Source organism: Oryzias latipes, chromosome 7, assembly GCF_002234675.1.
Source record: "Oryzias latipes chromosome 7, ASM223467v1".
In the NCBI taxonomy this organism is placed as follows: domain Eukaryota; kingdom Metazoa; phylum Chordata; class Actinopteri; order Beloniformes; family Adrianichthyidae; genus Oryzias; species Oryzias latipes.
This window is the reverse complement of record NC_019865.2, coordinates 704,647-730,159: the sequence shown is the minus strand read 5'-3', so window position 1 is coordinate 730,159 and position 25,513 is coordinate 704,647. Positions and strand designations below refer to the sequence as shown.

Sequence of the window (25,513 nt, the reverse complement as noted above, 5' to 3'; positions counted from 1 at the left end):
TTTGAATAAATCTTATTTATTGATAAAATAAGTCACCAACAGTTTATAATCCCCCCCCCCCCCCCCGGCCAACACAACTACCCCTGGCTGCAGCCTGCAGAACTGCACAACATAGCCCGGGCAGGTGCCCATGTTGGGCATGGGGCGGCCCCTCGCGTCAGAGGGCCCACGGCATGCTCGCTAAAACATGAGAGATTCACAGAATATCGTAAAATATTATATGGGATGGTTTAGTGGTGCGCGCGTGCGTAAACATTCTGCAAACTTGAGGCGTCAAAAACGAGGTGCCCGTGGTTGACTGACCGGATTGCGTTTTTTCAGACGAACAGAACACAAATGTTACGCGCTTTTCAACGTCACAGCTGCTTCCAATGATCAGTTTTAAGGTGGATGTCTGTTCCGCCGCCATCCTTCATCCATCCACCTCTGCGCGCCGCCGTTGGCGCAGCTTCACCTCTGCTGGCGCCTCATCTTCACCCCCCTTGGCCATGACTGGTCGTCACCAGCAAAGACGCCGGCGGATCACACACCAGTTTGCTGCGTCAGCCCGTTTTAACGCTCGTCAAACGAGTCTCGTGCGTAAAAATGTCAGCCCACATTTGGACGCTGTTCCAGCGGCGCCACAGGTTCTGCGTTCATTTCAGTCTCAACTCAGAGCGGGAAAAAATCGTCATGGAAAGACAGCTGTTGGCGCCTTTTGTCCCTTTGCAACAGTAGTTTGGAAATCCCCCACAAATCGCACGTGCCGTCTGTCCGCGTGGCTCTTTCTTCAGGATTTGGTAGTTTTGAACTGGAACAAAGATTTTCGGTCCCTTTCGTCACGTTATAAATCTCTCCTCCTTACTGGGGCATCCATTTGATTTTGACCTCGTTGCTGCAGTTCCCGCCACGTCAGTGTAAACTTACGTTTGATTGATTTCAAACAGGAAGGATAAAAGGATGCATTTTCAAAAAATGTATGAGGGCCCCCAAACCTTTCTGACCAGCGGCCCCTGATATAGTTCATCCAGCAGATCTCTAGAAAAACATCAGAATCTTAAAGTTAATCTGAAAATCTCGTGGCGAGTCTGAACCATCTGTGACTTCCTGCTCTGAGGTTCACTAAAACACCAACATAATGCACAGCATTGTTTAATAACTTTATTATAAAGCAGGTCAGAAGTCCACAAAGAAAACAGAAACATCCAAGACAAACATTTAATTTACGGTTTCACCTGAATCCTTTCCAAAAGCTGGATTTCCTTCAAATCTGAATTATTGCATGAAGGCTGAGTTCTATTCACTGACTTGAATAATGGATAGCATTAGTAATGTCACTTTCAGCTTCTGATCTGTTTATTCCGCTTTGTTTTACTTGAACTAAAGCATCAAAACAAGCACTATAAAACCTTCAGATTGTGCAATTCTTCATGTGGGAAATTAAAGCAGGTCATCTGCAAAGAAAACCTTTCATCAGAACGTACCATATGTCAGATGTTTGGTCGTCTTACAGTCATTGACCAGCAATGGTGAACAACACTGCTCAGACACACTTTTCCTGATAATCCCACAAAGCGGTCAGGTTCCTTCCAACGCCGCAATCGGACTCACTCAAGTCCCTCAGGAAGGACCTCAGGGCTCCTTTAAAACCCATAAATTATTCAGGATTTCCTGGAAATCAGTGCATCACTGCAGCCCTTCAGTCTGATTACAAAGCAAAGCCATTAGGTATAAAAATGTGACACAAACAAAGAAGCACATCCAGTGAGTCTCTTTCCCACCTGAGGTTAGATTTCCTAAAAAGAAGGAGCGATTAGTGAGACGCAGTGGCACTTGTGCAGACGAGTGGAGGCTCCATGCAGAGTAACAGACACTTCATGCACTTCTCTGCTGAAAACATTTACTGGGTAAAGTTCAGACTTGATATGCAGGAAGACAAAAACCTCACAACACTAAAAGTAACAAACCAACTGACAGTTTTACGGCGTAAAAGAAGTGTTCATGACATGAACGCAAAGGAAAACTGAAGACCTTCTGTTTCTCCTGCATCAATGCACACATTACTATTTCCCAAACATTCATTTTTAACGACTTGAGAGGCTTTGGAGGAGCAGAAAGCCTCTGAGCGTTATAATCTTCAGACCAGAGCACAGGAGGCTCAATACAAGCTAGAGCAGAGCATGAAAGTGTCCAAGTTTATCCTCAAGACTCACATGAAGCTCATTTCATGACAGACTCGACACCCCACGTCTGACAAAACCTGCCCCCACTTTTCTGACAACAAAACCCAGCGATGTTCTACTTTAGAGTGTAACAAAGAGGAGAAATCCACTCCAGTCTGTGAGAGAACATCCATTCATCCTGCCGGCAGAGAAGACGTGTGTCACGGCATGAGAGCATGTGCTCCACACAGACCTCCCAATCGGTAAGAGTAGAAGCTGTCGGTGACTGCAAACCTCAAAATACGGAGGACCGTTTGCCATCGGAACCGTTTTCCATCCTCAGAGTTGTCAAAAGCAGCAGATCTTGTGAACGTAGAGGCTGTAAACGTCACATGTACCCTCAAGAAACAAAGTGGATCCAGGAAAAGGAGTTCCTTTCTCTTGGTGACAAAGTGCTTAGAAATGAACTTGCCATCCCCTGACGATGGTTCTGTCTCTAACTAGCAGGCCAAGGCTTGAATCCTTCAGAGTATTTGTTCAAGCTGCTGTTGCTTTGGAGGGAAACGTCTTCATGTTTCATCAGAACGGACCGCTGTGTTTCTTACAGGAACTTCTCCATCAAATGTTTGGTCAGAGCCGCACAGGCGGGTCACTGTCCGCTGGGAGGTTCACCCGTCACGCCTCAAACGTCCTTCAGCACCACGGTTCCCGCTGGGCTCGGCCACGAGCCAGACTGTCTGCTCGCTGCCAGGCACTCTTCATCAGCTCCAGAGCCTCCCCACAGCGCTTCTGCACCGGTGCATCAAACACGTCTTTGTGGAGAAGGTCCACCTGTGGACACATCATAACCGTAAAACCTCACAGGGTCTCTGGCAGTCAAAACACAGCTCATCACATCCTCTGACCTGAAAGATGGCTTTCCATGCTCCGTCTAACGCCCGCAGAAGACGGCCTCTCTCTTCACAGCCGCTGAAGTACAGAACCCACGGAGGAAGGAACCGTGTCCGATCTGCGGCAAACTCCTACCACAAACAGCAAAGACAGGCTAAACCCACCAGAGGAAGTTCTGTAGGAAATTCTTTTATTATTATCATTGTTTAAATGTTAACTCAGATTGACCTTTTTAGAAAACAGTTGTGTGTTTGTTCATCTGTTTCTCACCTCCAGCTAGGATGGGGGGGGGGGGGGGGGGGGGGTTACAACGCTCTGTCCTGAGCTGATAAGGAATACTGTTTGAACTTAGAATCCACCCAAGTTGGTCATTATACGACACCCCCTAATGTACTTTTCTCTTTGTCTGGAAATTCTATCCTCCTCCTTGTGCTCTCAATAAAAGGAGGATGAGGAGAAGCAGTCCTTTGAGGAGAGAAGCTTGGTGGACGTTTTCTGTCCCACTTCCTTTTCTCCCTTGATGCATGAGAAACTGGACTCTTGTTGTGGTTTGTTGTTTCTAATTGTGTTTTTCTTTAATGTCTAGATGCATTTATCTGACAGAAGTGTTCCAGAGAACAAAAACTGTTTTTGGAGGAATTCACAATTTAATGGAATGTCCTCAGCTTTCATAAGGTGCCTAAAACGCTGGAACCAAATGATTGTTAGGGGAAGAATATCTTTAAGGAGTTACACATAAAGATTTTAAATGTCTATATGTAATCATGTGACTAAGTGAGACGGACCTCAAGACCACAGCAGACACCGTTCAGGAAACTCTACATGAGAACGTAGATGAGACTGTTCACAAGAGCATACACGACAACATTAAGAGTGACTGTATGACAGCCTGTATGTCAGACAGTATCAGCACCTGTAAGGGGAATCATATGGAAGCGATTGTGTAGCATAAATAAAAAGAAAAGTCAAAACCAGAAATGCTTTTTAATTTTCAAAATGAAGCTGCATCAAATGACTCAAAATTAAAATGAAAAAGCAATATTTCTAAATGCATTTTCACATCCACCCTGCGAATATTGTCTCAATATTCATTTAGAAAAAGCATTTCCGGAGGGGAGGCGGGGCGATGACGTCACTGCTTTCTCTGTGTGTCCGGCTGCTAAGAGACACAGACACACCAGGAGCAGTGGAGCTGTTGGCGGCAGAGAAGACGGCTTTGTGTTGGTTGTGGACTTCTGATGAGTTTCCACAGCTTCTCAGGACTACATAGCAGCATGTCCGCCTTCTGCGGTCCTCCTCCTGACGCACCGCGGACAAGCTTTTTTCTGCGGACCGCCAGCTGCCTTCGCATAGCGGAGCGTGAAGCTCCCGATGATCGCTGAAGGCGGAAATGCTGCTGCGATCTGAGAAACCATCATATAGATTTGTGTTTCCAGTGGTGTCCAGAACAAAATAAAGACTGATGTAATTCCCACATATTTACACATTTATTTGCAGCTTCGCGCTGAATTTGCTGTTTGGTGACAGCTGGAGCTCCATCAACAGATAGCAGATTTCTCCATGCGAAACGCTTGCTGGGTGGACCAACACTCACTCAGCGCGAAGCTGCAGGAGACTATCTTCATAATGTGCTTTTATTACTGTCATGATTATATTTAAGGGCCTGCTCTGCTCCATCATATGTTTGTAAATCTGTGCAGTCAGACGACGCTGAAGTTGGCTTACGATTCACAGCTTCTGATTGGCGAGGGCACTAAAGGAACATTCTGCTGCATTTTTCGCATTGAGATCCAGAAATCCAGGTTTGAGCAGGCCAGGTCCAGCGGTTTGTGAACAGGACCCGGTTTTAGGTGATCTTAATGTGAAAAATGCAGCGGAATGTTCCTTTAGTGCCCTCGCCAATCAGAAGCTGTGAATCGTAAGCCAACTTCAGCGGCCGGACACACGGAGAAAGCAGTGACGTCATCGCCCCGCCTCCCCTCTGGAAATGCTTTTTCTAAATGAATATTGAGACAATGTTCCCAGGGTGGATGTGAAAATGCATTTTGAAATATTGCTTTTTCATTTTAATTTTGAGTCATTTGATGCAGCTTCATTTTGAAAATTAAAAAGCATTTCTATTAATCCATTTTAATTGTCAAATTAGACATTTCTAAATGAAATTTGCTATACATTTAGCAGAGAACATTTTGAAAATGAAATGTCAAATACCATTTTCATTTTCATCTTAATTAAGTGACAGAATAAGCTGTGTTGAGGAAGAAAATGAAAAAGCATTTTGGTGGATTACTTTTTCAATTTAAATCTTGAGTCAAAAAATGCTTTTTCATTTTGAAAATGAAAAAGCATTTCTGGTTTTGACTATTCTTTTTATTTATGCTACACAATCGCTTCCATAGAATCATACCACAGACTGTATGACTGTAGATTAGGGCTGGGTATCACCAATAATTTCCAAAATCGATTCAATTCCCTGTTGGATTGACACGGTTTACACATTTAGACATATTTGTATAGAAATACAATAATAATCTTTATCTGTTTTGAATAAGTTCATATTCATCTGATACAGTTTATATACTGTAACATTGTAAAAAGGAGATGATATAATAAAAATGGGGGGGGGGGGGGGCATTCTTCTGGTTGGGCTGGAGCTTGCACTCTCCTTACTCCTGTACCTCCCTGCTCTCTGGCATTGGGGGCCCCTGTGGCGGTCCTGCTGGCCCTGGTCTGGGTGGGAGACACGATTGCCCAGCAGGCGGTTTTCCTCTATCTGCTATACTGTACTGGTGTTGGGGGTTCCTGGCTACCACTGCCTATGACAGGCCGTATGTGAGACCGCATGAGTGACTAAACGACACCACACTAGAGACCGTACAACAAACCGTACACATACGATCTTATGACCAACCAGATGAGTGACCGTCACAGTGATCGTATGCAGGATCAGGACTAGTAAGACTTACAATGATGCAGTACTCCTTGTCGGGCTCCAGACTGACACTGGTTACATCACAGATGTCAGCACTTCCCAAAGATCGGAAAAAGCTGGTCTGACAGTCCTGATGGCAAGTTAGGAGCTTCTCGTTTGTCACCACCAGACAACAGGGGATACAAGGTGAGGGGGTCACACCTTGAGGGATGACCTGGTATCAAGGGGAGAAGAGTTTAGCTGTATCTGGTACCAAAAACATAACCGTATTTTAACGACCATAGGCCACACTTAAGTCCTAAATTTTCTCCAAAATGTACAGAGCGCCCTATGGTGCGGTGCGCCTAATGTGTTGTTGCAGGAATTTGGTAAAGAGAATGTAGGAGAGGTCAGCATGAGAACTTTGATGAATTTTTGGATTCTGATTGATGACTGAAAAAATGAAAAATAAATCACAACCAAGTTTTGCTCCCGCTGCCTTTTTAAAACCCACTAGCATGCATGTTTTACCGTTATGTGTCAATGTGTCTGCGCCTTAAAACCTGGTACGCCCTATGGTCGTGAAAATATAAGTAGAAAATGTATTTCTTCTGAATATCTATTAAGGTAATTGTTATTGTGTGTCTTCCTAAACTTTTAAAACATCAACCTAGCCTGTTCTGGCCCACGCATTTCCCCATAAGTCCATAGAAATCTCTATGCAGAAAGACTTACTCCTTTAGAGACGGACTGGCAGAGCAGCTGCATCCAATCAGCCATTTCCTCCTCGTCGTTTGCACTGAGCACCAGAGGGGGGCGCTCTGTCAGGATAACTTGAAACACATTGGGGCGCTCTGTGCTGTTTGACCGACGGCAGCCTCCACAGTGTTCGCCCCTAAAGAGAGAGGGTACAAACTGCACATGCTACCGCCTTTCTGTGCCTTAAAGCCGCAGAGCATCATCCAAGAGTCATCAGCTGATGGAAGCTCACCCCATGGTGACAGACAGGACAGGTGTCACGTCAGTTCTCTCTGCATACAGGTACAAAATCCCATGACTGCATGGAAACAGAACACTAGTGTGAGTTTTAAAGGAAACAACGACATACTGTGGAGATAAACTAGTTTGTTAAACTTTAAAGGTTCCTCTGGACTCAGAGATAGAAGCACGAAAATGACTTGTGAGGCGGAGCAGGTGAAGAGACCTCAGTACCTCAAAACCAGAGACCTCAGAACCAGAGACCTCAGTACCTTAGAACCAGAGACCTCAGTACCAGAGACATCATAACCTCAGTACCAGAGACATCATAACCTCAGTACCAGAGACCTCAGTATCTTAGAACCAGAGACCTCAGAACCAGAGACCTCAGTACCGCAAATCCAGAGACATCAGTACCACATAACCAGAGACTTCAGTATCTTAGATCCAGAGACATCAGTACCTCAGAACCGGAGACCTCAGTACCTCAGATCCAGAGACATAAGTACCACATAACCAGAGACCTCAGTACCTCAGATTCAGAGACCTCAGTACCTCAGAACCAGAGACCTCAGATCCAGAGACCTCAGTACTTCAGAACCAGAGACCTCATTACCTCAAATCCAGAGACCTCAGTGCCTTAGACCCAGACACATTCGTACCTCAGAACCAGAGACCTCAGTACCTCAGATTCAGAGACCTCAGTACCTCAGATCCAGAGACCTCAGTACCTCAGAACCAGAGACCTCAGTACCTCAAATCCAGAGACCTCAGTGCCTTAGACCCAGACACATTCGTACCTCAGTTCCAGAGACCTCAGTACCTCAGAACCAGAGACCTCAGTACCTCAGATTCAGAAACCTCAGTACCTCAGAACCAGAGACCTCAGATCCAGAGACCTCAGTACCTCAGTACCTCAGAACCAGAGACCTCAGTACCTCAAATCCAGAGACCTCAGTGCCTTAGACCCAGACACATTCGTACCTCAGTTCCAGAGACCTCAGTACCTTAGATGGTGCAGTGATTCATGTATTGTCCCTCTTTCCCTCTTTCCCCTCCTGGGGAGTGGGAGTGCTTCCAGACTCCAGTTGTTTCATCCGTGCTCCTGTTCCTGACCGAGTACCTCGTCTCTGCTCCTACACCTGGCTGTGGTTCCTGTCACCGGCTCGACTCGCGCCCCCACCTCCATCTGGATGAAGCTCGTCTGCTGGACTTTATATATGTAGTTTTAGATTTAGATAAGTTAATTCTTCTCTAAGAGTTCTGGTAAATCGCCTGTCCGTCCTGGGGGAGGATCCCTCCTTCATGTGGGCACCCCTGAGGTTTCTTCTTTTTTTCCGGAATCCGGTTTTTTAGGAGTTTTTCCTTACAGAGAAGGGGGGTCTAAGGGCAGGGATGACCAGTTTAGTTTAGTCAGTTTGTTAGTTCATTTTAGTATTTTCCTATTGAATTCTATGTATTTATGATCCTTTTGAGTTCATGTTTTACTTTGAAGCCAATCGAGACGACTGTTGTTGTGATTTTGGGCTATACAAATAAAATAAAATTGAATTGGATCCAGAGACATCAATATCTCAGTACTAGAGATCTCATTACCTCAGAACCATACACCTCACTACCTTAGAACCAAAGACCTCAGCACCTCAGATCCAGAGACCTCAGTACTTTAGAACCAGGACCTCAGTACCTCAGAATCAGGTAGCAGCTCTTCCAAAGCTCCTTGCCCAGGTATGAGGTTCCACATTTGTACTCCAGACTTCCTTCTTTAGTGTTGGGGGAAAGTCCTGAGCTGTGTGAGCTTCTTTGAGGAGACAGAGTCATGTCCAACGGATCCTCCCAATGAATCAGTGAATAGAGCAGAATTGACACTTCAGAAACCTGAGAAAAAAGAAAAACAGGAGAAGAGCAAGAAATGTTTAGCTTCAAGCCTATCTAGATGCTGCTGTCCATAAAAGGGAAGGGCTGAAATGGTAAAGAAAACCTCCCACTTTGGTCAACTTTGGTCAAACAGCAGTTATTTGAAATCCTTTTTTGTTTTTTCATCAAGGAGTCATCAATTGAACGGATGAACGTTAAAAACAGCAGAAAGACGTGCAGTTAGAAAACAATGTAAAGGTACTGCTGTGGGACATCCGCGTACCTCACATGAACACTCCTGGGACACGAACTTGGTCAGAGCCAGCCTCTCCATGGTGGCGTCTGTCAGAACGCAGGGATAAGGAGGCTCCCGGTATCCTTGGACCATAGCGGACTGGAGAACAGACAGGAACCAGCTGGAACCCAATGCAGAACAGAGGAACCGGTCGACTCATCATTCATGGTCAAACTCCTCGTCCCCGAGTTCAAAAGTAGAGTCTGTCATGAACGATCGGTGGGACGCACTCACATAGTCAGGGAGGAATCCGCCGTGTCCAACAGGAACGTCCTTCGTCTGTTGGTGCAAACTAGCGTCACCGCCTGCTGATCCAGACCCACCTGTGCAAACAGGAAGCACCGACAACAGCTCTGATGTGTGGAGATGATCTTCTCCTGTGGTTCATGAAAACTAAAGGAACGCGTTTAACAAGTGAAACAGACGTTTTCACTAAATGTACAGTTTCAAACTAAGAAATCTGATCTGTAGATTCTTCATTCCTTTATCAATTAAGTTTACTGTAATTTCAAAACCTCACTGAAAAAAAACATGACAACTGGAAAATAAAAACTATATGCATTACGTTACAGAAACAAGTCTAAGAAAACCAAAGAAAGTTTGAATCAAAGGGATTTACAGAGACGTAGTCCAGCTCGTTGTAAGAGACGGCATCTTCCACGGTGTAAGGCTTCTCTGCTGCTCCTGTAGGGACGGGGGAGGGGGGGTCAGGTGTTTTCTACAACAACCGAGGTCTCATTAAGTCTTTAGGAGATACAAAGTCTAAGGTGTCATCATCAAAACCTGGTTTGAGATCAGATTGGTGAAAATCATCACAAGAGTTCAAAGCTCCACTCTGATGAAAATCCTGTTTTTGGTGTTTGTAACATGTTCTTCTGGCTTTTTCCTGATGATGGGGGACATTTATAAAGAAAATTAAGCTAAAACTGCATTCATGAATATTTCTTTTTTCACATCACTGCGACTCAGGTGAAAAAATTTTTGAAAAAGATCGCATTTGTGATTCAGAAAATATGCTGGGCGGGGCCACAAGCTTCCGGTGCTCCATTCCAATGCATCTACTGTCAGACCAACAGATCCATGAGCGTCTTTGTTTTCCTGGTCTGAGCTGGAATCTGGATCTAAACTGGACGGATGAATGGATCTGATGTTGATCACCATTTTTGTAGCACCGCCAATGTTAGGTTGGGGGTGTGAGGGGCTGTAAGCTAGTGGGAGAGAGTGTACACAAAGGAATGATGGGAATTGAGGGCAGGCTTGCTCCACGCCAACAGTCCCACCCACAAATATTTAAGGTGAATTTCTGATGACCTCCTGCCTCTATGTCCTAGAAAACGACTGCGGTTTTTGGATTTTGGCTAAAACTGGCATCATCATCACTAAAAGACCAGCGGGAAGGCTTTGGAAACAGGCCATAGAAGATCGGAGTGGAAGTCTCCTGAAAAAGCCTTTGAGCCGTTTACCTTTTCTCAGCATGTAGATGTAAGCGTCTGTGAGCAGCAGGTAGAGCGGCTGCAGGTCCCCCTCCATGTGACCCGTACTCATCCTCACCATCTGAAGCAGATCACAGCAACCAATCTCACTGACGCGGCGGGGAAACCTCTCCACCTGCCTATCTGACATTGTCCCACTGAAGCTGACCGCTTTAAAGTAATCCGGCAGCAGAAGCGTGCAGGTAAAGGATGGAGAGAAATGACTGAAACTGCAGCAAATCGTCGTCACCCGGCAGTCAAACACGCGTGATCCTCACCTTGAAGAGCTGCTCCTCGTTCTCTCTGAACACGTGAATCATCAGAAGGAGCAGATGGTTGTTGTCCACTCTGAAACATGAAGCTGAACGTTAACCAGAGAAACAGCAGAAGGACTCGCTGCGTTTGAGCGTCTCACCTGAACTCTGCAGGATGAGATCCTTCGGAGAGACTGTCCGTCTCCTCCGTTCCCGCTTCCCGGGCTGCTGTCGCGGTGATGGGGTCTGCTCCTTCCATGCTCTCCTCCTTCAGGCCGAGTCCTCCTGGTGCTTCTGCCTCTCCTTCATCTTCAGGGCCACCTGATGGAGCTTCTGACTGGCTAGGCCCTGCAGAGTCATGGTGGCCACCACTCGAGTCAGCAGAGTCTGGACCGTTGGGGATAATGCAGAGTGTGTCTGCAGACGGGGGAAAGGCCCGCTGGGGGCTGCAGTCCTGGGCGGCAACAGAAGGGTCGGGGGGCTTTCCCTCTGAATCCTCTGGAAAGGGCTGCTGGGCAGGAGGCTCGGGCCCTTCAACACAAACTTCCTCCTCTTTTTCTCCTTCTGGGTTCTCCCAAGAACCACTAAGTCTATCCATGACGTCCCTGAGCGGCTGACCGACACTCTCCATGGAGGTGTCTGCCATTTTTGGGAGCCGCAGGAGATCAGCTTCATCTTCATCAATGACCTCTGATCCACCTCTGCTCCTGCTCGGCTCTCCTTCACTGTCCAGCTGGACTAAAGTGCTGTTGATGGACCCCATCTCCTCTAGGGTGGCGTTGCTGTGGTCCAGTTCCACACACTCAGAGGAACCAGGGTTACAGATGCTGCCGTTGGAATCCGTGGAGCCTTTTCCTCGCCGTTTTTTGGCTGGTTTCCTTCGTTTGGCCATCCTGGAACAGAGCAGGCATCAGCTGTGGTTCCTTCAGCGAGTGAACCAGCACCTCTGAGAACATCGCTTCTGTACCTGATGACCTCCAGCTGGACGCAGCCACTCCCATCCTTGGCGGCGCTGATGTCGCAACTCTCGGCCACATGAACCGGCGTGGCGTTTGCCGAGGGATTCGTATCCGAGTCTTCGTTGAAAGGATTGTGTCGAGATGTAGGGCTGTGTGGAAAAAGGCGCGCTGTGGACTTCCCCTTAGCGGAGCCAGAAAGCAGGCCCATCTCACCGATGATGGTCTGGGGGTCCGAGCCGCTGGACCGAGGGCAGCTGGCCTGATCCGTCAGGTCCCCCTCTGCCGTGAAAAGCCAGAAACTATGGGTTTAATGCAGAAGAACAGGCGTCCAGTCCTAAGGAGTTAGGGGAAGGCACCGTTTCTGGAAGGTTCTCCATATTGTGTTTGTTTGTCAGCAGAAGTCATTTGGAGCCCCGTTCTTGTTCCCGTTTGAACCTGATCAAAGACGGTGCCTTCCCCGCTTCCATGACACCTGTACAGACCGCACAAGCATCCAGACAAGCGCAAACGCAGGCAGAAGCTGTCTCTGCTGAGGCCGAGCGGCGCTGCAGGGCCAAACCAAAACCACAGGAATGCTTTAAACCAGTGGCCCCCACTCCCTGGCTTTGGGAGAGTTAGATGGTCAATGGCGTGTACCTGTATAGCGCCTTCTACCTTCCTCAAAGGCCTAAGGCGCTTTACAGTCACAGTCACACACTAATGGCGGCTCCGCTGCCGAACACTGGCGCCAACCTTTCACCAAAGGCAACGTGGGGTTAAGTGTCTTGCCCAAGGACACTTTGACACATGGCAGGAATCGAACCATCGCAATCTTCTGATCAGAGGTCGACCGCCATACCACTGCACCACGGCTGAGTTGAAATCGGGCCGAGGAGAAAATAACGATCTACATTTTTTCAGCTTTATTTCTTCATCTGATACTGAAGTTTTATTTTGGAAAAGCACCGGAGTCACCACCACAGCACTGTCCGACTCATTCCAGACGTTCCCTGTTAGACGCTCCGTCACGTGTGGAAAATCCATCCACGACTTCCTTATAGCGTCTGCTCCCACACCTAAACTGAAACATCCCAGATGGCAAAGTTGACAAAAACAAACGTAGAGTTTCTTTATGCAGAAAAGAGGAAACAGAAGAAGAGCCTCCGACTTCAAAATAAAAGAAAGCTGCATTTAACAGACAAAAACCCGGAGCCGTAACCTCAAATATGGATTTATTGTGACAGTTATTCCCACAGACCATAATAATAATGCAGTCTGTTCAGCAACCAGTCGTCTAATGTTAAGAGGATGCTGCTACTAAAGTTGTTTTAAAGGTGGATTTGAGTTTTATTCGAAAATAACAGTTTTTAGTGACTTTTCTTTTTTGTATTTATCCGTCGAACCGTAAAGGTTGGCGAGGCTGAAGTTGGCGTCTGATTTTTTTTTAGCTTTCACTTTAACATGTGTGGCTTAAGGGAAAATCTATAGCACATTTGAATGGTTCCTACAGGAAATGTAGTTTATGAATGAAGCTTAAAGCAGCTGCAGATAATTTACAGAGGATGAAGATGAACTTTACCCTCAAAAGTTTAGGGAAAAGTCAAAACCATCAGATCTCCAGAATACTTCCTGACATTAAACCGTTCCGTAGCCCGGAAAAGGTCTGAGACCACTGGTTTAAACTCCTGAACGCTTCCCTCTGAATGTTTCGATGGTCGCTGCATTTCAAAGTCTGCCTTCTTACGTGGAGATCAGCTGTTCGATTCGTCTGCATGGGTTCAGGAGCCCTGCTGCCGTTTGGTGGCTCTCAGCAGCGCAGCACCAACAGAGACGGCACAGAAGAGGAGCGGCAGCTTCAGGCTTCACACTGCAGCAGTATCATGCAGACCCCCCCACACACAGAAAGAAGAGGAGCAGCACAAACCCGAGCAAAGAAAAGAGGCGGTTTAGTTTGAGGAGCTCCTCGTGTTCGCTGGATCGGCTCTGATCCAACAAATCCCTGAAGAGTAGCCGATGATGCCAACATGTGACCACATCAGCTGACCATGTCAACAACAGCTGACTGCCATGTCTCTTTAAACCAGCTTACTCTGGACGTTTTTAATAAATGTGGAAGAAGTGAGTTTTTAACTCTACATTACCCAGCATGCATTCAGCACAGACGGCTAAAATGGTCATGCTAAAGAGGAGGAGAAAGGACAGGGAGGGTTGATCATTGTCCCACCTTCCCAGTCTGCACTTGGCAATGACTGCAACACGGGGAAGATGTCACCAAAATCATAATCTAAAAAAGGAGGGATGACATTCAGCATTAGACCCATGGAGAGATGGAGTCACACAAACACTAAAACAACATGAAATATGAGCAACAGAAACAGAAATGGGAACTAAGACGGGGAAGTGGCTCTGCGCTCCGTGGGCAGTGATGAGGAGAGCATTGCCCCAGGGCTGCAGTTACCCCAGCTACAACATTCTGCAATCATCTCAACGGAGCTTCTGCTTCGGAAAGTGTCGAGAGGTTCTGGGGGGCGGTCTCGCCAGGGGGAGCGTCTACTGAAGGGCAGACGGTCACTGAACGTCCTACCTTCACTGGATGGAGCTATGGCACTGTCGTCCCACTCCAGGTTGGTTGAGGTGAGGGAAGTGAAGGAATGCAGAGACAGGCTGTCAGAACTGGGCAGCCTTTCTTCAAAGTCCAGCAGGTTCTGGGGTTTGTAGTACTCGGGCATATAGGGGGCCACGTCCAGGTAGGGAACGTCCTGAGACAGCAGCAGACCAAAGGGGGGGGGGGGGGGGGGTTGTCATGAACATGCTACAGTTTGGAGAAGGTCTTCGATAGATGCTGAACAGACCAGATCCAGATCGAAGCGAATGAACTCCAGACCCGACACCAGAGTGACAAAGAGTGTGAGGTGGTCGTGACTGCAGACCAGGGCGTTCCTGTCCGGATAGAGAACAGGTCGACCTGAGACGTCCGTCACTTTCAGCAGACACACCCCAAAAGCGTTTCAACCATCATTGCTCCTCACTTGAAATAATACTTCTGCAGCAGCCCTTGGTTCTCCTGGAACAGGCGCAGGTAGCTCTCCAGAGAGCTCTCACTCAGAGCCAGATACAACCAGGCCCGGCCTGCAGAGAAGGCTCAGCTGTGAACACAGCCAGAACCAGAATGCGTCATTCATGCGTGCTGCAGGGGGGGGTCTTACTTCGACCCAGGTTGGTTGCGATGTGTTTGAGCTCATCGATTTGTCGGACAGCTTCTCTCCTGGTGAAGTGCAGGACCAGGACCCAGTATCCTGATGAGATGTCCTGCAGCCTGAGGAAGAAAAACGACCATTTTAGCTTTAAGGTGGTTCTGATCAGGACAAAACCAGCTCCAGAGCTTCACACAAGCGTTTGGATAAACGTTGGGTTTCCCTGCGCAGCGTCTCTTACCCGTAGAGCAGAGCGTGGTCGAGGTGTTCGCACAGACGCTGAAGAACGCGGTCGTGGTTCCGGATGGCTGGAGTTTCGTCCTCACAGGCGGCAAAATAACTCTGCAACTGCAGAGACATTTAAAGGGTTAAAGTCTTCTGGAGCAGGGGTCCCGGCCCGCCGCTGCCCCATCGCTCTGCGGGTCTCCCTCTGCAGGAGGTCAGGGGGCTGTCCATAGGGGAGGTGCTGGAACGTCTCCGTCCAGATGAACGTTACATGCAGTTCATGCACGGGTGACCTGGGTTTACAGGAAGGTTGGTGTCTCACTTCCTCTGTGAAAAAGAGGTCAAACCACCTGAAGAAGCCTTTACAGGCCGCCACCGCTGCAATGCAGACATGGTTACCAGCGGATGCTGAAGTTCAGAGAACGTTCCGGCTCTGAACCACATAAAGAACAGAGAGAGGCTGCAGAGCAGAAGATAAAACTGAAGAGACACGCAGACGTCGTCCCAGGAAGTGCATTACAGTTTGTGTGGGGAACAATCCTCCTACATCCCAAGAGCAGACTGGGATGCAGGCATGAAGACCAGACGGGACCCTCCATCTGGAGGCATGTTTGAGTGTTTCTGAACATTTGATTTCTGCTTTGAACTCGCTTCCTTCAGTTACACAGCTGGATCTGCAACAGCTCCATGTTTAATCTGAGATTTTAATCTGAACTGCTGGAATGTTTGAAGGTTGAAACTGGTTGAATCTGGACTATTCTGAAGTGGATCTGAACCGGATCCGAGAGCAAAAATACCGCCCTGAGCTTTTCAATGACTAATCCGGTTGATCAACTAATCTGGGATTAATGGAGACAAACCGAGTCCAGATTTCTGCCTCTGGGGCACAAAGTTTAAAGACTGAAGAAGTTTTTGCTGTGAGGAGAAAAGAAGAAGGTGAGATGATCATTTTGATAAGTGCACGCGCTTGGTGGAAGCATCGTTTCTTGGATCTATGCGGGACGTTTCCGATCTGTTCCCGCAGTGTCCGGATTCCCAAACAGTCACTTCTGTCAGAAGCGGTTCCGTTGGAACCCAACCCGGAGCAGGCCGCCCGTCGGGACCGTGAGCCGCTCCCGTCCTCCCGGCCCACGGCTGGTTCCTCCGCAGTGACCGGAACATGCTAACGGTCCGTCCCAAACACGTCCACGGACCCGCCGGGTCTTACCTTCTTCACGGACAGGGAGATGTTCTCCAGAATGCGGTCCTTGACTTTCAGCGGCTCCATGCTGCTCCGCGGGCGGCGGTCAGCTGACTGCTGCTAACGCTAACGCGGCTGGCATAGGTTAGCTTGGCTGTCCTCTCCCGCGCGGGCGCGCGCGGCTCTGGGGGGACCTAAACAACTGTCCGCGTGCCTTCAGTCATCTACGTCACAGCGGCTCCAAGTCGCTTTAGCTGCTTTTCATCCGGAACCGGTTCGCTTAAACACACGTGACGTAAACACGGCCAATAGCGGGCTCGTTTCGGAGCTTAGCTTACGCTTCGGTACCGGTACATCACGGTGACACCGGGAGCTCACTTGTTACCGTCGGAGGTGTCACTTGTTACCGTCGGAGGTGTCCAGGTGAGCCGTAAACGGGCTGCATGTACCGCACCGGGTTACGTCACCGGAAGCCGCAGTTTGCCTCGCCCTGAAAATGTTCAACGTGACGTAAGAAGCGAGAATCTCTCAGAAGCCAATCAGGAGTGAAGGAGTCTATGCAACACAATAAACACAAGACATTTACACTAAAACTTTGAGTTTTCTGATCGATTACACTAATTTAATTTTTAAACTTTTGTTACTTTTTTGCACAAATTCAAAGGCAGTTTTTACAGATAATTTCTACAATTCTATTAAAGCCCTCTGCAAAGAAAATGGCGTTTTGGGTGTTTTAACATCTTAAAGCACTTTTGTGATGCAAAGTAATGTTTGCCTTGACTGCATTTCTGAGAATTTCTTTATTCAAATCGTGAATCAGGAACAGATGAAAAAAATACAGTTTTAAAAAAAGATAGTATTTGTGCTTTAGAAAATACACTGGGCGGGGCCAAAGTCTCCCGGCTCCGCCCCTTTCTGATGCATCCACCTGCGGACCAACAGATCTTGTTAAAACTTGTTTTTCTCGTCTGAGCTGGAATCTGGATCTTAACTGTCAGCTGGATAGCTGACATCGATCGCCATGGTCCTTGGGCAGCACACACTACTCCCAAACTATGTAACCTCAAGGGGTCCCAGGTCTGGGTCCCCTGGGTGGGTCCCCGGCCCAGATAAAATACAGGGTTGTGTCACAAAGGGCATCCGGTGTAGAACGCTCAGCCAAACCACCCCAGCAAGAAAACTGCTGCTCAGGTTCGATCAGGCCTCCTGGATTATCAGAAGATGCAGCCAACAGAACAGCAGAGGCTGATGGGAATGGGACTACCATCCCCGTCAGAGGACAGACCTTAAACATCCGGAAGGACAGTGAAGTTCCAGATCTGCAGAATCCAGAACAGTTTTATTCTGTGAAATCTGCTCTTAAATACATGCAGAGTAACACCAATTTATTCTCCTCCTCAATAATCTCAATAGGAAAATAGAAGCCCAGACTTTAGAGTGGAATGTCAACGTTTTATTTAGCAGACCCCAGATTTTTATGGAAACAAATCTTTATCAAAAACAAAGGTTCTCAGTGCCTGTTCTAACTTCTTATCAGACTTTTACATGAACATTTGGCCAATTTTGGATTAGAAAATAAAAAACTGGACAAAGTCAGTAACCCCCCCCATTACCCAGAGATCCCAAACGAGTGCCGGATAAATAAAAATTCAAGTCCAAGTCCCTGTCCCACAGACTCACAGACATTCACTTTGCACTCTTCACTCCCACTGCTCCACGGTTCCTGCGCTCTAGTCCGTCTTCTCCTTCTCCTTCATGTGCAGGAAAACCACGCTGAAGACAAAGAGTCCGGCCATCATGGAGAAGGCGCTGGCGTAGTACGGAAAGGCTGAGGGGATGAAGCGCTCGTACTGAGTGTGCTCCAGGGGCCGCACCGACACCTGCAGGGCAGAAACAGGTTAGCTTCTCAGACAATCAATCAAACGTTATTTGTAAAGCACTTGAACATCTACCAGTGATCCAAAGTGCTGCACAGGTACATAGAAAATAAAATTACACGTAAAATGAGCAAAATATAACAATAAAATTAACGTTACTAGAAACACTAAGAGCAGGGGCAGCCACTGAAAAGGCTGTGTCCAGATTCCCGCCCTAACCTCTAACTATCGCTGATTTCACGAAGTTAAAATCGAATTGAAATGAGCGTTTTGGGACGATTATTTATGAGTCCACTGTCTTCTGAAGCTAAAAACGTTGATTTTTATCTTAAAAAAATACATCTAAATACATTTTTTTGGCAAAAATTGTTCTGACGCGATGCATTGTGGTGTATATTCACTGATCTAGTGAGCATCGATGCACACTGGTTTTTCATAGAGACTTAGAGAGGCTCTGGATTTGGAACTGTAGATTCAGACAGAACTAGAACATGGAGAAGGCTCTTTATAGTGAGTAGGGAAGGAAGTCGGACACAACCTGCGTCACCCCTAGTCACAAGTCGAGTCCTGGGAACCACTGGGAGCGTCTGACCTGCAGAAGGCAAAGCTCTACGAGGGTCATGATTCTGCAGCAGCTCAGTACGATAGAGCCGTGTTAGACCATGTCAAGCGTAACATTTTAAAATCGATTCTAAAAGAAACAGGCGACCAGTGTAGAGAGCGTAGTACTGGGGTAATGTGATCACGCCGTCTAGGCGGCTGAATTCTGGACCGGCTGAAGACGGCGGAGGAGAGACTGCTCCATCCCAGAATAAAGGGAAGCATGGAACAAACTAGGGTTGGGCGATGTCCCCTAAATTGGCCGTTGACGATGTTTGCTGTCAACCATCGGGATGGACGATGATATCGTCGTGGGGGGGGGGGGCTATTTTTAATTTTTCTGTCTTATATAATTGCTATTCGTTATTTTACTTTATTACTTTATTTTATTTCCCAACTAATGACTCATCCGCGATGATCCAGTATAAACTGAGGGAAGTGACTTTAACAAAAAAAGTAACAAACAAAATAGAAAAGAAGTTTTCCGCTCCCGCACTTAACTAGTCAAGTGGACCAGCGGAGCGCGGACTTACAGCTTTGTGTTTGAGGGGAAGGGGGGGGGGGGGGGGGTGATTTGTTACATGAGCGCTATGTGTGGGAGATTTAGGACTGCGATCAGTCCCGCAGCTCTAGCTACCGAACTCAGAACCGGGTCTAAAAGTGTGTGTCTGAGCACAGCTCGGATCGTCAGCACACACAGCGGCGATGTGAGGCAGAAATGTCGCTCAGTCCTTAGAAACCGTTCAAACAATCACGTGGATTTGTGTTTCCAGTCGTGTCCCGACTAAATAAAGGCTGATGTTATTCTTACACGTTTACGTGCAGCCAGTAAGCAGCACCACCCATAGCTAATGTTGTTAGCCCGTGTTAGCATACTGCTAATCCTGGCTTCGTTCAGAAAAAGCACTGACCACACGGATTAAAATTCAAATGATGAGCGAACAGGTGTTTCATAATAACCGTAACATTATTAAAAGCACGTTTAGAAGATCATCTCGTATATAACCGAGCTGACATGTCAATGTATATAGCCGCTCGGCGCTGTTTAACATTGTTTTGTATTGAATTGTTACATTCAATAAAGTTTGAAAAAAAAAGCCGCTCGGCGGAAGTTATATCCTCTTCCGTTTTTTCAAACCCTACTGCGCATGTGCGAATGATTTATTCCGACGGAAAGTGTGACCTTAGTGAACGTTTTTATATTCTGAAAACATTTTTCTGGGCCCATCTACACGGTTGGATTCTAATCCAACCATTGATCCCATCAAGATATTTTGTACATGTAACCGCGGCTTATGGTGTCGACGCGCAACGTGGCGGGGGCGTGCCATCACGATGGTGTCTCTCCATCGGGATGTCAGTCACCCATCACGATGGACGATGGTATCGTCCATCGGCACAACCCTAGAACAAACATCCTCTGTGACCTCCTGAGTGTGGAAGAAACGACAGCAGCCATTCGGCCTCAAAACCCTCAAACCAGGCTCACCACACGAGGGGAGGAGCTCACCTGGGTGGAGGAGTAGAGGTGGGTGTATCCCAGCCGGTTGTAGTCCACCTTGAACTGAAAGACCCCGTAGACGTCGGGCAGCTTGAACTGGACGCTGTATTTACCTCCTGCTCAGAGACACAAGGTTGTTGGACGAGTCTCACGTTTGGGCAAAAGGCTTTCAGAGACCAACAAACCTTTTCTCTGGAGAAAGGTTCGGACAAACGGGTCGATTCTCACAAACTCCAGCTGAATATCGTCGCCGTCAAAAGGGACCCAGCGGCCCCCGGACAGCATTTCAACGACGATGCTGTACTCCTGCCAGGAAACACCCATCAGAACCCCACAGAGAAAAGACCTGGGGGGGGGCTAACAGGGGTAGTTCACAAGCTCACCACCAGGTCTGTAATAGTGTATGCCGTGGGGGGCGTGGTCTCTCCGACGCGATGATGGCTCACGGCTCCCACTCGGAGAACCCCCGCCTCCTTGAACACCCAGCGGGACAGAGCCATAGCCAGCTCCATGTTCCCCGTCTGCTCATGTCTGGGGGGGGGATCACACACAGGAAGCTGAAAGTCTGCCCGTCTCATCCTAAAACTCATGACTGCTGTGGAAAACGTGGGAACCGGCATGAAGGTGAGAGCTCAGCACCTCTGAGACCCCGGCGTGGCTTTCTGCACAGCAGAGGTGAAGAAGGCGTCGCTGAAGAAGTCCAGGGAGCCGCTGAAAACCACACGGGCGTTGTTTCTGGCCTGAAGGCCCGCGATCAGCAGCGTGTTCTTGCCCACGGCGTGGGGGTACTGGAACGACAGCCACAGTCAATCCTTCTGACGCTCAACTCTAATAGAAAACCTGTTTTCTGAGGTTTGAGCTGCAGAGATGCTTCCAGGATAAAAGTCCACAGGAGACAGTTTCCCAGTCTTTTTCAAAGCTGGAAGGTTTTCTGTCAGGATGGTCATCATCATCATCATCATCATTTCTAAAAATGAACCGATTCATTTGATGAAACCATTTGTAAACCATAGCGGATCCTTCAGGGCCTCCACGAGCAGAAATACTTCTGGAAGAGGGTCCCCTTCTTAAAAACAAACTCCTGAGTGACTGAAATGACCTGGAAGGAGTTGAGGGTTTGTTTGAAAAAAACATTTGAATTCAAAGCTGAATTTAAATCCAGGCTGAGGATGGAGGACAAAGTCACTTTTAACTCTACCCGTTTTACATAAACTCTCATTTTGATTTATTTTACGTTGGAAATGTTTACATTTTTATTGTAAATGTAATTTATCATTTCCTCTTAGCCAGGACTCCCTTGAAAAAGAGATCCGTAATCTCAGCGGGACATTTCCTGGGAAGATAAAGGTTAGTAGATTTATATTTTTCGGTTTTTCCTGTGTCTGGGTTTAGAAAACTAATGTGAGGATCTAATTATATTCAGTTTGAAACAAAAGATCAATTGCTTTCAGTCAAACTGGTTTCTGAACGTAAACGAGGAATTGAATCTGAATCCTCCTCATACATCAAAATTGTGAAACGGGAGCATTTCTCCCTTTGGAGTTCCACAGGGATCTTACCTGGGAGACGGCTCTGTCAGGGAAGTAGGAGTAGGAAGTGGAAGAGCCAGTGAGGATGTCAAGGACCAGCGGGTTGTCAGGGTCAGCCACCATACTGCACAGAAAACGACACGTTTTAGGAAAAACCTCCATCACAGAGCAGCCGACCCAACACTCTGCTTACCCCACACCCTTAAATAACACGGGTTTATCTGTAGGCGTCCCGACGATGGTGGGGGCTTTCAGCATGTTCTGAGGGTCAGCAACGATCAGGGTGTGCTGCAGACAAAAACGACAGACGAGTGAAGACCAAGGCTTGGGACCGTCAGTCTACGCGTCTGGACTCCAGCTCTGCAGACCTCTCCGGGATCGGACACGTCATAGTTGTGATGGTCGATGACGGCCGTCTTCTCCTCGTCAAACTCGATGCCGCACTCGCTGCCCAACTCCCGCAGAGGGTCACCTGAGGACGACACAAAGGGACGTCTCTACATGTTCACCACAGCGCCGGGTTCAACCCAGAAACCCACTGACCGATGTCCGAACTGGCTGCCACCAGAACGTTGCCTCCACCGTCAATGAACGATGTGATGGTCTCCACATTAATGCTGCCACCAAAGTCTGGAGGGAAATGAGCATTAGAGCAGAAGTCATGGGTTCACGCTGACGTCATCAGCAGAGGAACCGTACCTTCCACTGATGGAGAGAACAGGACGAGGTGATCGTACAGGAACTGTCCGTATTTGATCAGAGACAGGGAGGGGTCGTCCGCGGTCTTAAAGGTCAGGTCAAAGCCTCGATCTGAAACGAAAGAAAGCAGGCGCAACTTCAGCGGTCCGGCGCGTGCACGCTGTTCTGCACTCCAACAGTAACACGGCATATCTGTGCATGATGACAGTAGAGGCTAGGCTAGGCTAGGCTACAGTCAGCCTCCTAGCTAGGTAGAGTAATAGAAATAATAAAAGCTCAACATAAACGAGCAGATAACCCGCTGCAGCTGCACCTGCAGGCAGCGGGTACCGACACCGATGAGGTATCGGGGGTAAACATGAGAGGACGAACCGGCCAGACTGCGGAAGAAGACCGAATGAGTGTCTCTGATGTTCAGGTTGTCCAGCAGCACCAGCGTTTTCCCGTCAGCCTCAGCGCGCGGCAGAATGAGCGCCAAACAAAACAGCAGGACAAGATTATTGTTGACGCCACCGAAGCGCCTCTCCGTCATCGCGCGGATCCGTTTTAGGGTCGATACAGAACCGGACCGGGTCTGCGTGACTCCCGTCAACGCCGCCATCTTGGTGAAGAAAGCGACGTCAGCGTTAGCCGCAGTCAGTAACCTTTGACCCTGAGAACCAGCCAATCACAACGAGGAACGCGTCTCAGCGTCTCCGCCAATCAGAGACGAGCTTTTCCTGCGTTTTTTTTTTTTTAATTGACAAAATTCCAAATTACACAGCATTTTTTCCGTTTGGAACATTTAAATCCACAAATATAAGGCAGTATAGAATTTTACAGATAGAAAAATAGAACAAAGTCTAAGCAGCAGATGAAAACAATATAAATAATATAATAAAATGGAGTAATAGAAATAAATAAAACATAGACATATATATCCAAACTAAAAGAAGCAATAAACCATTAAAAAATTAAATAAAAGGAAACAAAGATATTAATTCAGATAAACCGTTAAACAGTTCAAGAGTTTTATAGCTTTCTTATTATCTATTTTTTGAAGGGATTTCCCAGTGTTTATAGTTCTAAGGCACAAAATGTGTTTGTCCACACAGATATTTCACAAAAACTTTAGTAGATTTATTATTATTTATATATATTTTTTCCTGAGATGGGAAAATGTGATTCTTTGTTTTTTTCAGAACATCATTAAAAACACACAATCAGATACTTTTTTTAAACTAATTTATTAATTCTATAAACATAAATGTACATTTAGTAATGAAACACCATATTTTCCACAATTCATTACAAATATACATTTTTTATATATAATCAATATAATTTGTCCATATAATTGATATCTGTATTTTGGCATATATTTATGCAATCAACCCCACAGGCTGTTTGAAGGGTCTCTGCATTTTGTTTTGTTATATACTTGCATTTTTTTCAATAAATAAAAAAACAACAACCATGCAACGATTGACAATTTTGTTATAACAAACATTGACCTTTAGAGTGTTAATGGAATAAAGTTTTATTCAGAAATAAAGCAACAGAAACTGAAGAGACGACTTTTAAAAGTAAACCACACAGAAAGTAAACATCAAAAGTGAATTAAAGGGCAGACATGAGCATGGAAAGAGGTATAGTCTCATGATAACTAAGGATAAACAATATGAAGAGGTGAGGGTCTCCAGGTGAGGCAGGTGGTTAAATGTTGGTGGTGGACTCTATGGTTACGGAGTAAATGAGGAATCAGCCGCTCACTGTAGTGATTTTAAGTACAGGTCAAGTATTTCTGTCAGTCTTGGTGAGTAACGCTCTAAAGCTGATGAGAGCTGACGGTTTGCACTTATTCAGAAGAGTCGGCTCCCAGTTTTTTCTCCTTCTGCGGTTCCCAGGCGTGTTCTGATCAAGGAGTTATATGACGATATAACTCATTGGCTCTGATCAGTCGGCGTTCAGGCCAAGGCTCAGTCTAACCCGGCTGGGGAAGGTGATGGACGGGAGACTGCTGTGGCAACACTCTTCCCTTTGGAGACGATCTTCTCCCAAACAGGACAGGCGCTCCCCCAGAGATGGCACCAGACCCCCCCAAGCTGATTTTTTACTGTCATTGCGGTGGGTTCTGTTCTGAGGATGTGATCGCTTTTTTTTTTTTGTTTGGCTCAATATTTGAAAACAAAATTAAGAACTGTTTTGTAACTAAATAACACCAGGGCTACAAAACCTCCAGAATCTCTGAAAAGAACTGAATTCTCACCTGTAGAACTCAGTGACCTGAACAGAGCAGAGCAGCAGGGGCTTCTGGGTAAGCTCCTGGTGTCCAGCGTTCAGCATCCTGCTGGCCTGGAATGGCCCGGATGCTGCGGGAAGTTCTCCCTGATGGCAGGACCTGAAGGGAATGCTCTCTGAGTGACAGGGATCTCCGTGAGAGAGCCGTGATCACAGCAGAAGGTTCCAGAAGCTTGATTTCTAGGAGAAATGAAAAACACATCAAACGTTTTGATTTTAGAGAATTCTTTCGGAAGCACGACTGACAACGACAGGCCTACATGTAACCTAAAAATCTGTAACAGCAAACGGGTTGTGGCGGCTGTGGTACAGAGGCTGACCGCTGACTGGAGGGTCCCAGGCTCGACCCCCGCCTCGCCTGCCAACGTGCCCCTAAACAAGACCCCCAAAGACCCCCAAAGGGCTCCTGTGTTGACAGGGTGGGGCCATGTGAGTGTGAAGTGCTGTGGGCATCAATAGAAAAGCTAAACGTTCCCATTGTTTCCCAGCATTCCTTGCTCTTTTCTGAATGAAAAGCTTTTTTCTTACAAACGTCTGAAGTTATTTCTCAGCACCTCAAACGTTGTCGTGGGAAAATTGTATCGTCTTTATACAAACACAAAGGAAACCGGAAACCCGACGTTTTGAATTATGACAATTATTATTAAGGCTGTTAATCAAACAACATTCGGATTTACTGAAGAAGAAACGA

General features: G+C 47.0%; 2 protein-coding genes across 4 annotated transcripts; both read right to left on the bottom strand.

Annotated features, from left to right (window-relative positions):
- Positions 1–1,125: 1,125 nt before the first annotated feature.
- Positions 1,126–16,818, bottom strand: plekhm2 (pleckstrin homology and RUN domain containing M2). 3 transcript variants are annotated; one of them, XM_004084427.4, is made up of 20 exons: positions 16,364–16,815; positions 15,173–15,279; positions 14,944–15,053; positions 14,767–14,866; positions 14,590–14,677; positions 14,322–14,496; positions 13,962–14,021; positions 11,767–12,037; positions 10,961–11,692; positions 10,824–10,893; positions 10,537–10,627; positions 9,693–9,757; positions 9,308–9,396; positions 9,062–9,194; positions 8,609–8,799; positions 6,935–7,000; positions 6,679–6,838; positions 5,999–6,178; positions 3,047–3,163; positions 1,126–2,972 (listed from the first exon to the last, which is right to left on the bottom strand). In XM_004084427.4, the coding sequence occupies exons 1-20, from the start codon at positions 16,421–16,423 to the stop codon at positions 2,835–2,837; spliced, it is 3,003 nt and encodes a 1,000-aa protein (XP_004084475.2). In that variant the 5' UTR covers positions 16,424–16,815; the 3' UTR covers positions 1,126–2,834. The 3 variants fall into 3 exon arrangements, 2 of the variants coding, with proteins under 2 accessions (XP_004084475.2, XP_023812050.1); XM_023956282.1 differs by lacking the exon at positions 13,962–14,021; XR_002873496.1 differs by lacking the exons at positions 1,126–2,972; positions 3,047–3,163 and having other exon boundaries at positions 6,065–6,178; positions 6,679–6,858; positions 16,364–16,818.
- Positions 16,819–17,767: 949 nt separating this feature from the next.
- On the bottom strand, positions 17,768–23,164 carry ddost (dolichyl-diphosphooligosaccharide--protein glycosyltransferase non-catalytic subunit). The gene is made up of 11 exons (XM_004084423.4): positions 22,915–23,164; positions 22,543–22,653; positions 22,387–22,473; positions 22,212–22,315; positions 22,037–22,131; positions 21,874–21,967; positions 20,954–21,102; positions 20,698–20,845; positions 20,500–20,620; positions 20,324–20,430; positions 17,768–18,216 (listed from the first exon to the last, which is right to left on the bottom strand). Exons 1-11 carry the CDS (start codon positions 23,141–23,143, stop codon positions 18,067–18,069), a joined length of 1,395 nt encoding a protein of 464 aa, XP_004084471.1. The 5' UTR covers positions 23,144–23,164; the 3' UTR covers positions 17,768–18,066.
- Positions 23,165–25,513: the final 2,349 nt, after the last annotated feature.